Source organism: Octopus bimaculoides, chromosome 5 (genome assembly GCF_046866305.1).
Source record: "Octopus bimaculoides isolate indiv1 chromosome 5, ASM4686630v1, whole genome shotgun sequence".
NCBI classification, from domain to species: domain Eukaryota; kingdom Metazoa; phylum Mollusca; class Cephalopoda; order Octopoda; family Octopodidae; genus Octopus; species Octopus bimaculoides.
Window position 1 is genome coordinate 94,004,362 of NC_142932.1, and position 14,208 is coordinate 94,018,569.

Sequence of the window (14,208 nt, forward strand, 5' to 3'; positions counted from 1 at the left end):
CAGCTCATTTGTAAAGATTAATTTTTTATTAAGTGACCTGATTGAATTCTTTTCTCAAGAAAAGCAAACATAAAAACAAACATGCATATGTGAATATGTACCTGTGTATATATATATACTTAGGCATGTACAAGCATTCATATTAGCAACCTATATTTAAGAAGCATTTTAAAATTTATTATTCTTCCAATAATTATTAAATCCAATTTTGAATTAGAGGTTATCTTTGATTTGACAAACTTCCTTGATTGATAACTGATACCTATTTTTAAGGTTACCGGTTAAAGGAGAAAAAAGCCCATTGTATTGTTTTTTAAATAATTCATTGCTTTCTAAAACATTTGGTTAGCTTTGATTAAAGAATGTATATATAAACTACTTATTTGTTATGATTGATAATGGTGTTGATTTTGAAATTTTTGAAATTGTTAGAAGAAATGTTCCTGATTTGTACTTGTTTTGCAAATGATTTGATATGAAATTGTTTATTGAAATTGACACTCTAACCATTGAGCTAAGGAACTATTCTATCTACACTAGTAAGATGAAAAACAAAGTCGGCTACTACAAAATTTGAATACAGAATATAGAAGGTTGAAAGTAAGTGTTTTGCAGCATTTAATCCATTGTTGAATTGTTCAAAGTGACTCGCTGTCTTATAAGAAGTAACTATTTAAGTTCAAAACAAAACGTTAACAAACCTGTGTAACAATGATAATATCCATAACTAAAATAAAAGAAGCACCAAAGGATCGAGTGAGTTCATTTGATGGAAGAAATCCATGGTTCAGACGATCCCAGTTGATGTAATCTGTAGCTATAATAAACACAACTATGAATGTAGTAGCACTCATTGATGTCCAAAATAGTACAATGCGATGAAAGCCTTCTTTCCACCATTTCCTGATGTTGTGGGCCCAGTGTGGGTAGAGTTTCTCCTGTAACATAATGTCTGTTACCTGATAAGAATAGTAGAATAAACAATACAATTAAAGTCATTTATTTTTGAAAAAAATTTAGTAAATACTAATTTAATGCTTTACACTGGACTCTTGGTAAACCTTAAATCAAAACTACATAGGTTAGAGAATATATGAGCCACATGGCTTTAAACAATGATGCTATGGGGTATAGTAGATTTTTGAATAATTTAAATTTATGTTTTAGTATTTCTATTTTTAATTATCAATTATTAATAGAGGAGAGAGAATAAATTACTTTTCATGATTCTAAGGAAGAAAAGAAGACTAAAATTTGAGCAGAATTCTTTGGTGAGGAGAGATGAAATACAAATTGATTGTGCAGGATAAATAGATTAGAAGAATCGAGAGTGTAGGAAAATTATTATAACAGTGAAGAATAAAGGAGGAGGAGAAGGAAATGGTAATGAGTGTTAGTGAAGTGGAAGAATGGTCAAAGTAAAGAATAGACGATAAATATAAGGATAACGAAATGTCCATCCCTAAGTGTAGCAATATAGCAAAAGCTAAGTTATTTAGAATAATATAAATGTTAAGAGATATTTTTATTTTTTAGTCAAAAGATGATGAGCTTTGTTCAATGTATGGGATAATACCATAATGTTGAAATTGATGCTTTCAGAAAACTGAAGGAAAACATAGGCAAGTAGGAAGCTACAGGGAAAACTGCAGTTCTGGGTAGGAAGTTTGAACATTGTGCTTAGGAACGGAGATACAATGGGAATGACTAGAAGAGGAAAAGTTAAGTGGACTTGGTTTGTAAAGTTGATATACAGTTTGTTAGTTCAGAAAAGCAGAAACCTTTTCACATGTGCACATGAAGAGAGGGAGAGAGGGAAAGAAGATGGGAGGGAGAGAAGGAGAGAGGGAGAGAAAGAGAGAGAGAGAAAGAGAGAGAGAGAGAAAGGGAGGGAGAGAGAGAGAGAGAGAGAGAGAGAGAGAGAGAGAGAGAGAACAATAGTAATGAATGAATAAATAAAATAATCAATGTTTTTCAAATTATAGAAAAGCTATGGATAATATTTGAATTTTAAAGCCACTGATTATACATAGAGACAGCAAACAACATTAGTAACCAAAAAGAAAGTAAATTTTTTTTTTTTATTTAAGAAAAAAAAATCAAATTGATAAAGAAAAATGGAAGTATACCATCCAAGCAGTGAAGAAGTCACCACACCAGGTCCCACAGGCAGCTCCTTTCATAAAGAAGCCGTTGGTAATACCCATTGCTGTTGTGATGATATATTCTTGGGCCTCCTCTCCAGCAATGTAAAGGCAACCATTGTAAATGTAGGAAAAGATAAGCAAACACACTAATACTGTCATAAACATAGTCATCCAAGAACCATGTGACTTTTGAAACATCTTCAGTTTAAAATAGCGTTCTAGTTTTAAAAAAACAAAACAAAACAAAAAACAATATATATAATATATGAATGTATACAGTAGAGTTATTTAGAGAAACATATTCAAACTCAATATATGATCATCATCACACACACACACACGTGCATGCATATATGCATACACAGACATATATATATATGCATATGTATACACACATATAACTCTCTTTTACTCTTTTACTTGTTTCAGTCATTTGACTGCGGCCATGCTGGGGCACCGCCTTCAGTCGAGCAAATCGACCCCAGGACTTATTCTTTGTAAGCCTAGTACTTATTCTATCAGTCTCTTTTTGCCGAACCACTAAGTTACGAGGACGTAAACACACCAGCATCGGTTGTCAAGCAATGCTAGGGGGACAAACACAGACACACAAACATACACATATATATATACATATATACGACAGGCTTCTTTCAGTTTCCGTCTACCAAATCCACTCACAAGGCTTTGGTCGGCCCGAGGCTATAGTAGAAGACACTTGCCCAAGGTGCCACGCAGTGGGACTGAACCCAGAACCATGTGGTTGGTAAGCAAGCTACTTACCACACAGCCACTCCTGCGCCTATAAATATATATTTATAGATAAATATTTTCCCATGCTGGCATATATCATATTGCCATTAATCATCTCTTTCATTATCTTGACCAATATCCAAAGATCTAATCTCATGGCTTCCTTTCATATATTAATCATTCTTATTTTACTACAACTTTTTAACTAACACTAATTCTTCATTCTCATCAAATTTGCAAACTGTTTTTCACCACAAACAGCGAGGGTGTATTTTGTCTATAATACAAGAATGCATTTGTTCATAACTAAAATGATTAACTCACAACAGCTATTTTACTTAGCTCTAAATAGGTATCACAGAGTGGTACAGTTCACTGTAGAATGCAGCAGCATTGCAAAAACTAATGGAGGTTTCTTTATTTACATCAATTTAATAATACTTATTTGAGACACTCCTGTAGCCCAGGAAACTACAGTCACTTCTTTATCCATTGAATTTTTAGATGTTTTTCATTAGCAACCAATATATCCCAACAAACAACTTGGGTTATGAAACCAACAAACATTGCCACATCAGACACAAACTTTCACCTCAGATATCCAATATATACATATATAACTGTTATGTAATATGTATTACACACACAAACACACAAAAATATGTAAAATATTATGTATGATTGCAAAAGCATTGTTACTTACTAAATAACATTTCATGAAATAAAAGTTTTCCCAGAACAAGTCCGGAAATGATCCCACACATCCATAAAATAAACTTGAGCTTTGTCAACCTGTTCCTTGGATATTTTGTGAAGAGAAATGAAAAATCATTTCCTATAACTGGCACATGACTCTCTTTGACACTGTGAGCAACTGGATCCTCAGCATAAACAAGAAAGTTAGCAATGACCACCAGGTATGCAACAGCCAACCGACTGTAGGGATGTTGGAAAAAATAACGTGCATCTCTTTCCATAAATAAAGAGTAGACACTGGCAGCATCTGTTTGGTCAGGATCTTGTGTGGAGACTGCAGGTGTTGAAACTCTTGAGGTATCGCCAATGTCTGTGGAATCTTCAGCCAACAACACTCTCCCAGCAGATATATTGGTACCAGCATCCCCATTATTTACTAATTCACTGACTGGGACATTGCTTTTTTCTTCTACACTGGTATCATTTAACACAATTTCATTAAGTTCTTGATAGCCATTACAATTTTCCGATTCCATGTCAATTGAATGTTCCATAATCATCAAGGTAGCACCTACATTGCAGACATTTTCACACGACAAAACCGTAAAGCATTATAATCTATCTGGCAATTTCCTGCAAAATATTAATATAAAATAAAATTTTTTTTAAAAAGAGGAGATTTATGTGCATATATATACGCATATCTTTTACATATATTCATATACATGTATGTATGTATGTATATGTATGTGTGTGTGTGTGTGTATATATATATATATATATATATATATATATATATATATAGAAGTCCCCTGGTATTCACAGAGATTACATTCCTAGAGCACCCACAAATAGTGAAAAACCACAAATATTGGACATAGTCCATAAAAATGTCTATAAATGTCAAAATATAATGTCAAATATTATATATGTGTATATGTATGTATATATATATATATATATATATATATATATATATACACATAGTATTTAATAATAATTTAATAAAAAATAAAGTAAAATGTACAGTTACTCACCAATAATGAATGATATTGATTTAAGATGATGATGATGAAAATAATGAAGGTAATGACTGCACAGCAAAGATTTAAAGCCCTTCAGGTGACACCTCTTCTTCAGGTGTTTTAGAGGATGTCATATCTTCGTGCAAGGCTTTCTTGGTGGGCTTGAGGAATATTGTGATAGGAAGTTGCTGTCGTTGTTTCTTCATGGTGGTGAGGAGAGTTTTATATGTCTGCATGGCAGCATCGATAGCATTTTTAAATTGGAGAGACTGAACCATATAGGGATCCCATGCTTCTGCCTTCCCTTGCATTCCCTTTGCTCTCCTTAAAAGGTCGGACAGACATTTGATTGCCAGGCCCACCTCATTCTCCTCTTCTTCTGGATCTGTTGCTTCCTCCTTTCCTTCACTGGCAGACTTTGTTAACTCCAACAAATCTTCATCTGTTAGGGTTTTTGAGTGGGCATCAATGAGGTCGTTGACCACATTTTGCATGATGTCATCAAAACCTTTGCCACCAAGTACCTTTGCCAGTTTCACCACATTGCTGACAGCCGTGTGCTGAATATCTTTAGGTGAGAAGCCCTCATAGTCCTAGCCACACCTTCTTCCAGCATATGATGAGGGTTTCTTTTTTCATGTCTTTAAGAGCAGTGTGGATTACTGACAGGTATGTTGCGATCATGGAATTATGCAAGTACTCCTTTTAACTTGAAATTCTCATCCAAATCTATCGTGTCCACAAGGTGTTGGAGAGAGTTCTGAGTGCCTTGAAGACACAGATCACACCTTGATCCATCGGCTGGATAAGGGAGGTAGTGTTGGCAAGGAGGAACTGGACTTGGACTCCCTCATAATTCAAATCCAAATAGTGATCACCAGTATTATCTATAACAAACAACAGCTTGAATTCCATGCATACGTTTTGGAGGTATTCCTTGGCTTGAGGGATGAAGCATTGAGGGAACCAATTCAAGGTTAGACTTTTGGTAATCCAGGCCTTGGGGTTGTGCATCCAGTGGACAGGCAACAAGATTTTATTCTTATTTTTGAAGGCCCTCAGGCTTGTAGACTTGTAGATAAATTCTGGTTTCATCATGAAGCCAGTGGCATTGCCATACATAATTAGCATCACTCTGTCCTTCTGTGCCTTAAATCCTAGGGCTCTGGCTTTGTCCTTCATGGTGTATGTTCTGGAAGGCATCTTCTTCTAGAACAAATCAGTCTCGTCCATATTGAAAACCCATTCCGGCTTGTATCCCTTGTCCTTGATGATCTGCCTAAAGGCCTCAAGGTACTTCACAGCAGCTTCTTTGTCAGATGATGCTGTCTCTCCATGCAGAGAAACACTTTATTTTAAACTGTTTCTGGAAATGGTCAACCCATCCCTTGCTGGGTTGAAAATTTTCAGGCTCTGGTGCTGCCAATGGCCTGGGTTGTAGTTCTTCGGTGCCTTCTGCTCCATCTCCCCTGTCAAACTGCTGGTATAATCTTTGTTTTTTTGCAGATGATGTTTCCACTCAAGGGGATGTTTTACTTCTTACAGTCACTGATCCACAGAGCCAAGGAAGATTCCATCCTTATTTCTCACTGTCATTATCTTTTTGCCACTTTCACAGAAACTTACTGCTATGGTAGTCCTGATTGCTACCTCATTCTTCTTTATGTAGCATATGGTGCTTTCGTTGACACCATAACAACAACCTACTGCAGCATAACTTTTACCTTCTCAGAACATATGCAATGGCTGTACCTTCTCATGGAGCATAATAACCTTTTTCTGGTGCTTAGGTTCACTGTCAGAAACCTTTGAAGGTGTAGGGCATTTGGGCAGCATCTTAGGGATTTAATAACACATTGCGAAAAACATAACACTCAATAAAACACTCAAGATAGCTACTGGATGCAATTTTACCTAAAAAAATGTACAAAAAAATCTTCTTTGCATCTAATATGTGCATTCCACTAATGGGAGATAGAGCAGAGATTAAAAGTAATCATGGTTCAACAACCAAAGTCACATTGATTCAGAATAAATAGTCAACTACCAAAGTGAATTTCACTCATGTAGATACAGTAAAAGTAACCAAGAGCTAATTGTAATCCATGCACATTTTTGCTAGATATATCTAGTGAAGGGTATTGCATCCTCAAAAGACAAAAAAGTGTTCATATAACATGGAGCTAGACACAAATATAACTTCAGAGTAACAATGATGTTATTATTTTAAACATATTTAAATGAAATGTTATATAACACCCACCCACTGAACAATGAATAAGTTTGTAGTGTAGTCTGAAATCTCCTAATTACACCACACTTATTGATCCTAATTATATTGTAATAATGAAAATGATTCAGAATATTAGTTTGAAGTTGGTAACTGCTCTGAAGCTTCTGTGAGAATGGGATTTATGAGAACATTTGATGAGGGAAAAACAGGAAAAAAAAAGCATAAGAGTTATACTGCATTAAAAAAAAAATACAGTAGATTTTTAAAGTAAAATCTACTGCAGACTACAGTATATTTTTGAAGTAAAATAATGTTTTTATATACTTTTTAGTTATGATGTTATTGTTTATTAAGTGGTTCTCAAGTTAATAATATACAGAAGTAGAAAAATGGTGAGCTGGCAGAATCATTAGCATACCAGTTAAAATGCTTAGTGGCATTTCATCCATCTTTATGTTTTGACCACCAAGGTCAAGTTTGTCTTTCATCCTTTTGAGATCGATAAAGTAAATACCACTTGAACACTGGGGTCAACGTAATTATCTTATCCCCTCCCCTGAAATTTCTAGTCTTGTGCCAAAATTTGAAACTAATATATGGAGCTGTTATAACTGAATCACTACCAGAACTAGAGTAGTTTCAGGTGTGGAAGTAAGGTCTAGAATTGAAGGGCCTTAGAGTTAACCTAGCAAAAACCAAAGTCTTAGTAAGTAGGAAGGTAGACAAATCAAAAATCCCTTCAGGTACATGGCCCTGCTCAATCTGTAGAAAAGGCGTAGGTAGAAATTCCATAAGATGTACCTAGTGTAAGCTATGGACACTTAAGAAGTGCAGCAACAGCAAAGGAAAGTTAACAGGGAAGATAGCTTTTGTGTGTGGAAGGTGCACAGGTACAATAAACACCAAAAATGTACAGAAAATAAATTCCCTCACGTTCCGGGGGGGGGGGGAGACTATAAGTAGTCGATAGCTTCTATTATCTAGGTGACCAAGACAGTAACAGGGGTGGATGCTCTGAGAGCATAGCTGCTAGAATAAGAATTGCCTGGGCAAAGTTCAGAGAGCATCTACCTCTGTTGGTAACAAAGGACCTCTTGCTCAGAGTAAAAGGCAGACTGTACGATGCCTGAGTGTTAACAGCCATGCTACATGGCAGTGAAACATGGGCTGTGACTGCTGAGGATATACGTGGGCTTGTAAGAAATGAAGCCAGTATGCTCTGCTGGATGTGTAATGTCAGCGTGCATGCACGACAGAGTGTAAATGTCCTGAGAGAAAAGTTAGTGATAAGAAGTACCAGATGTGGTGTGCAAGAGAGACGATTGCGCTGGTATGGACATGTGGTTAGAATGGACGAGGACAGCTGTATGAAGTGTCACACTCTAATGGTGGAGGGTACTTTTGGAAGAGGTAGACCCAGGAAGACATGAGATGAGGTGATGAAGCACGATCTTTGAATGTTGGGCCTCACAGAGGCAATGACAAGTGACCGAGACCTTTGGAGATATGCTGTGCTTGAGATCATAATCATGGCCAGTGATAGTTTCATTTAACTGGCTCATTAAAAGCACCCTTCAATCATTGGGCAATATACTGTGCTTATGAAGACCAGCTAAACTGAGTGAAATCATAATTGTGGCTGATGCTAGTGCCATCTGACTGGTACCCATGTCAGTGGCATGTAAAAATCACCATTCGTGCGTTGGGCCTCATGGAAGCAGTGACATCAAGCTGAATGAGATCATAGTCATGGCCGATGCCATGCTCGTGAAGGCCTGTTGAAATGAGTGAAATTGCAGTTGTGGTGAATGCCAGTGCCATCTGACTGGCACCCATGCTGGTGGCATGTAAAAAGCACCATTTAAGAGTTGGGCCTCATGAAGGCAGTGACAGGTGACCAAGACCCTTGGTAATATACTGTGCTTGTGTTGACCTATCAAGCCAAGAGAGACTATAGTCATGGCCAATGCCACTGGCATGTAAAAAAGCACCCACTACACTCTTGGAGTGGTTGGTGTTAGGAAATGCATCCACCCATAGAAACCTTGCCAAATCAAATTGGAGCCTGGTGCAGCCCCCAGCTTACCAGTTTTCACTCAAACCGTCCAACCCATGCCACTATTGAAAGCATATGTTAACTGATGATGATGATGATGATGAGAGTTTGAAATGGAAATGACAGATAGGTGACTAGTTATGATGTTCAGCATTTTAATTCAACATTTTAATTCCTACTCACTTAAACCACAGTTCACATATCCTGTATAATTATTTGCCTCAGAAATTTGGTTATAGGCTGAATATTCCTAGTCCAGTCCTGATCCAGCAGACCTAGTCCATAATTGTTGACAGCAACTGGCATAGCATAAGAGAGAGAGGGGGGAGAGGAGGGATGGAGGGGAGAGGAGGGAGAGAGAGAGAGAGAGAGAGAGAGAGAGAGATAGAGAGAGATTCAATCTGGTCCTTGGAGTGCTTTTAGTAGAGGTCACTCAATAGCATGCATCCAGAGAAATACTTCAGTTGGGAATGACTTCTTCCCTTTCCCTACCAGTCTTTGTGGTTCTAAAAAAAAAAGAGCCATGAGTACTACAATTCACTCCAGAGCTAAATCCTTTTGTTGTTAAGATGACAGGGTGTAATTTCAGGGATATTTAGCTGCTATTTCTTAAATAATGATCAACCCTATAAAACAAGGATCCCCAGCATTGAGTACCTACACCCTACAGGTATGAGATGGTATTTCAGGGGTATAACAACAAGTGGAAATGTATATCTATTGAAACTGCTTTTCAGGATAAAATTAACTCTTAAAAAAAAAAAAATTGCTCTGTTATGCACCTGAAGAACTTTATTATTCTACATCATCATCACCATTACCATCATCATTGTTTAATGTCCGCCGTCCATACAGGTAATGGTCGGACAGTTTGACAGGAGCTGTCCAGGTAGAAGATTATCCCAGGCTACTGTGTCTGTTTTGGTAGGGTTTTTACAGCTGGATACCCTTCTTAACACCAACATATGTAGATTAAAATCTGTAGGGATTATGACCAAGGATTGTGTCATTGTTATGACATATTTTGTATGTATCTGGATCTCAAAGGGAATCTAGGGATTGCCTGAACCCATAGACCTGTGGACACAATCAGCAAGAAAGTTTTACTTTTCAATAAAGTCATGAATGAGAAATAAAACAAAGAAGCAATTGAATTTTATGTTCACATTTGTAATTGATTTCATTGTTAACTGGGTTTTTTTTCTTATAATTGCTCATTTTGTATTTGCACTTTTATATTTTTATATTTTATAGTTTTGAAGTTCAGTTTGTTCACCCACAATACTGGTATGTGGTTCAGTTAAAAAAAATTAGTTAAAAAAAATTAGTAAAAAAATTCAGTTAAAAAAAATTAGAAAATTGATTTTTCATCTTCTTATATGATATTACTTGTGTAAGAATATGAAAATTAATCAAACATTCCCAAAGGGTGTGAGGCATAGAAAACCCTGGAAACCACTGCCAAAGAGCCTTCTTTGTTTTAAGACTTTTACACAAATGAATATGTTGTCTTTCCCTTTTATCCCTCATACTTCATACAGTAGCCTTGAATTTAATTAGATTTATCATGCTTTCCAATGGTTGTATGTTATGCAGATTTCACAGCTATACACCCTTCTGGGAAGCTACCACCTAAATTGCTTTGGATCAAGTATGCAAGTTGAAACTTCTTAAATTAAAATGTTAAAAAACTAAATTTATACAAAAAAGAAGTTTATTTGTATAAATTATTTCCAAATAATGGTATTTCGGGTGCCAATTCCATATATTATTATCATAGGAAAAAATAAATGAATTCTATCTGTTAATAACTTTATTACCCAGTGACAGCTGAATGTGATTATTGAAGCCAACAGTTTTGTATTATTGCAAATTGTCACCACCTAGAAGTGCTATAAGATGTTAAATATCATCTGCAAATTATCCTGGGGGAAGGATGATAACATTTTTGCAGTGTCTCCACATCTGAGGTAAATGAAATATCACTAGTCAAGTATTCTTTCAAAAAATGAGATAATAATTAGAATGAGTCCATAGAATTTAATCTTAAAATTTCAAAACTTTGAAAATAAAGGTTTCAGTAAAATGCACAGTAAAAATATTTTAAGGAACGGCAAATGATAAAATTAGCATCCTTCAGTGATCTTATGTAGCTATAACTATATGCCTTCTACTAACAAAATACAGAACTGAAATATTAACATGTTTTAACACTTTGTTTCCTATTTTTCAATATTTCTATATGACTTATTTTCCGATCACAAATTTAATTTACTTGTGCTTTTGAGGGAATTTCAAAAAGAAAGAAAATTAAGAATTAACATTTCATCCTTTAAAATGGTTTTGTGGAAAGAGAAAAGAAAGGAAAAGCACCATGCCATTTCTGTGCAACATTTCTGTTCGAGAATACAGCAACTGTAAAGTTAACAAAACTAAAAATTTAATTATATTCTCTATTTGAAAGAAAATACTTTTGGCAAATATGAGTGTAATTTGAAAATAGAATTGAATGAAAGACTAATTTTGACAGCAGTCTAAAGCAATATCTTTTTAACAAAATTGAAGCTATACTTGCAGTTAATGTCTAACATCAATAATCTCAAAACAAAATACATTTTAAAATACAATCTGGAAGCATATACGCTTAGAAGTTCATTAAACTTGCTTAAAGCTAAAACAACTTGTAATCACCAGCCAGTTAGGGAAGCTGAGTGAATGAGTAAGAATATTTATAGTATGCTGTAAATGCCTAAAATTAGAAAAACTAGAAAATAGTCCAGTAAAGATATATTCACCAACTGAAGATTTCAAAGAATGGTGAACAATATAAGTGACTTTAGAAATAAAGGAGTAGAAATCACAGGAAAACATACTTTGCAATGCATTTCAGAACATATCAACTGAATTAAAACATTTCGAAATGAAAAGGGAGGGCATTAAAAACCTTTAGGGCTTAGAAGAAAGCTTTGTTACCACATCTAATGTTCAAAACTGAAAGTTATGATAAAAATATGTATTGTTAAGTCCTTGATATGAAGTGAATAATAATAAAAAAACCCAAAGGGAACAGTGTCATAAAGAATGTCAATATGAACTTATCAAAGATTTACATCTCACTTCCACTATAGTATGTGTGTGTGTGTGTGTGTGTGTGTGTGTGTGTGCAGGTTGATAGATATACATATACACACACAATTACGTGTGTATATGTATATCTATATATATATAGGGTCATCCCATAAATGATGCAGTTTTTCAATTGCATGAAGTAAAGGTCGGAGGGGGATGGGATAAAATACCTGCATCAACTTGCTATAAAAGTAGATAGTAATTTTATCTTGTCCTTATTCTTAGTGCAAGTTTTGAAGAGTGCAGTTCGATTTTAACAGTTATTCTTTTCAAAGCTATAATGGAAGTGACAAAGGAGCATATTCAGCATATTTTGCTTTATGAGTTCAATAAAGGCAACAATGGAAAGTGCGAGGAATATTAATGCAGTATATGAGGATCAGACAATAAGAGTAAGCCAGTATCAATGGTAGTTCCAGAAATTCCAAGCCTGAAACTACAGCCTAGAAGACGACCTTTGTCCTGGAAGATCTGTAGACCTTGACGAGGATGTCCTGCAAACAATGGTGGAACAAAATCCCTTCATAGTTGTTGAGGAACTAGCAGAGAAGCTTGGTTTTGGTCATTCAGCAATTCATTAACATCTGCATGCCATCAGAAAAGTCAGCAAATTGGGTTAGTTGGTTCCTCACAAACTTTCTGAGTCTAATCGTGCACAGAGAGTGAATGCATGTACTTCTTTGTTGTCATGTCTCACGAATGAACCTTTTTTGGACCAAATAGTGACTGGTGACAAGAAATAGGTTCTTTATAAAAATGTCAAGTGTCAAAGACAGTGGGAAGGCAAAGGAGAACCAGTGGCACTCCAGGCTAAAGAAGGTCTTCATCCGCATTAGATGTTGTTATCTGTTTGGTGGGATATGAAAGGTTTAGTCCATTTTGAACTTTTAAACCCAAACCAAATGATAACAAAGGAGATCAACTGTGAGCAGCTTGAGCAATTTAAGTCAGTGCTAGAAGAAAAACGACCATCTTTGGTTTCAAGATGAAAGGTGTTCTTCCATCAGGATAATGCTTGATCACATATAGTGAAGATGACATTCCAAAGACTGGAACAGTTTGAATGGGAAATGATGCCCCACCCACTATATTCGCCAGACATTGACCCATCTGATTATTATTTATTCTGCAGTTTTCAAAATCATTTGGACAGAAAAAATATAAACTTTTAGATGAAGTCAAAACAGTACTAGAAGAGTTTTTATCACAGACAAGTGAATTTTGGAAGAGGGTCCTTGCAAGTCTACCAGATAAATGGAAGAGTGTTGTAGAAAATGAAGGAAAGTATATTTTAGATTAAAAAAGGACTTTGTTCATATTAATTTTGAAAATAAAATAAGTATAAAAAAACCACATTATTTATGGGATGACCTAATGTGTGTGCGTGCGTGCGTGCGTGTGTGTGTGTGTAAGGAAAATAAAACAAGGTAGAAAATGCTAAAATAATTTTATCATGAATAACATTTTAGTTTTACTCTAAGTTGAAAATGTTGCAAAGACTGAAATCGGTACTAAAATATTCTTCATGCAAAAAAATATTTTAGCATTTTCTACCTTGTCTTATTTTCCTTATACATATCAACTCATGTGTTTCTTTTCAACCTTCTACATATATATATATTCGTTTATTCTTTTATTTGCTTTAGTCATTTATCTGCGGCCATACTGGAGCACCACCTTTAGTCAAATAAATGGACCCCAGGACTTATTCTTTGTAAGCCTAGTACTTATTCTATTGGTCTCTTTTGCAGATCTGCTAAGTTACGGGGACGTAAACACCCGAACATCGGTTGTCAGGCGATGGTGAGGGGACAAACACAGACACACAAACACACATACATATATATATATATATATATATATATATATATATACAATGGGCTTTTTTCAGTTTTTGTCTACAAAATCCACTCACAAGGCTTTGGTCGGCCTGAGGCTATAGTAGAAGACACTTACCCAAGGTGCCATGCAGTAGGACCTTATAGTTGGTAAGTAAGCTATTTACCACACAGCCACTATCCTTTAAAAAATGACTTTACTGATAATTTCTCCACTTTAATAATTAGATGTTTACACAAGGTGGTGACTGATTGGAGTTTCTCACTTGAAAGCAGTCTTTAAATAGTTTGAAGGCTACTTTCAAGCAAGAAACTCCAATCAGAGTCACCA

The 14,208-nt window shown here is 35.4% G+C and overlaps 1 protein-coding gene across 5 annotated transcripts in view; it reads right to left on the reverse strand.

The window, feature by feature from the left end:
* The window catches only part of LOC106876239 (transmembrane protein 117), a 117,709-nt gene that overhangs the window by 1,808 nt on the left and 101,693 nt on the right, over positions 1-14,208 (reverse strand). For all 5 annotated transcript variants that reach the window (XM_089352662.1, XM_089352663.1, XM_089352658.1 and 2 more), the window contains 3 exons: positions 3,604-4,229; positions 2,130-2,365; positions 702-959 (listed from right to left, as the gene is read on the reverse strand). In XM_089352662.1, the coding sequence (XP_089208788.1) occupies positions 702-959; positions 2,130-2,365; positions 3,604-4,156 (1,047 nt within the window). In that variant the 5' untranslated portion in view covers positions 4,157-4,229. The remainder of the gene's footprint in view (positions 1-701; positions 960-2,129; positions 2,366-3,603; positions 4,230-14,208) is intronic.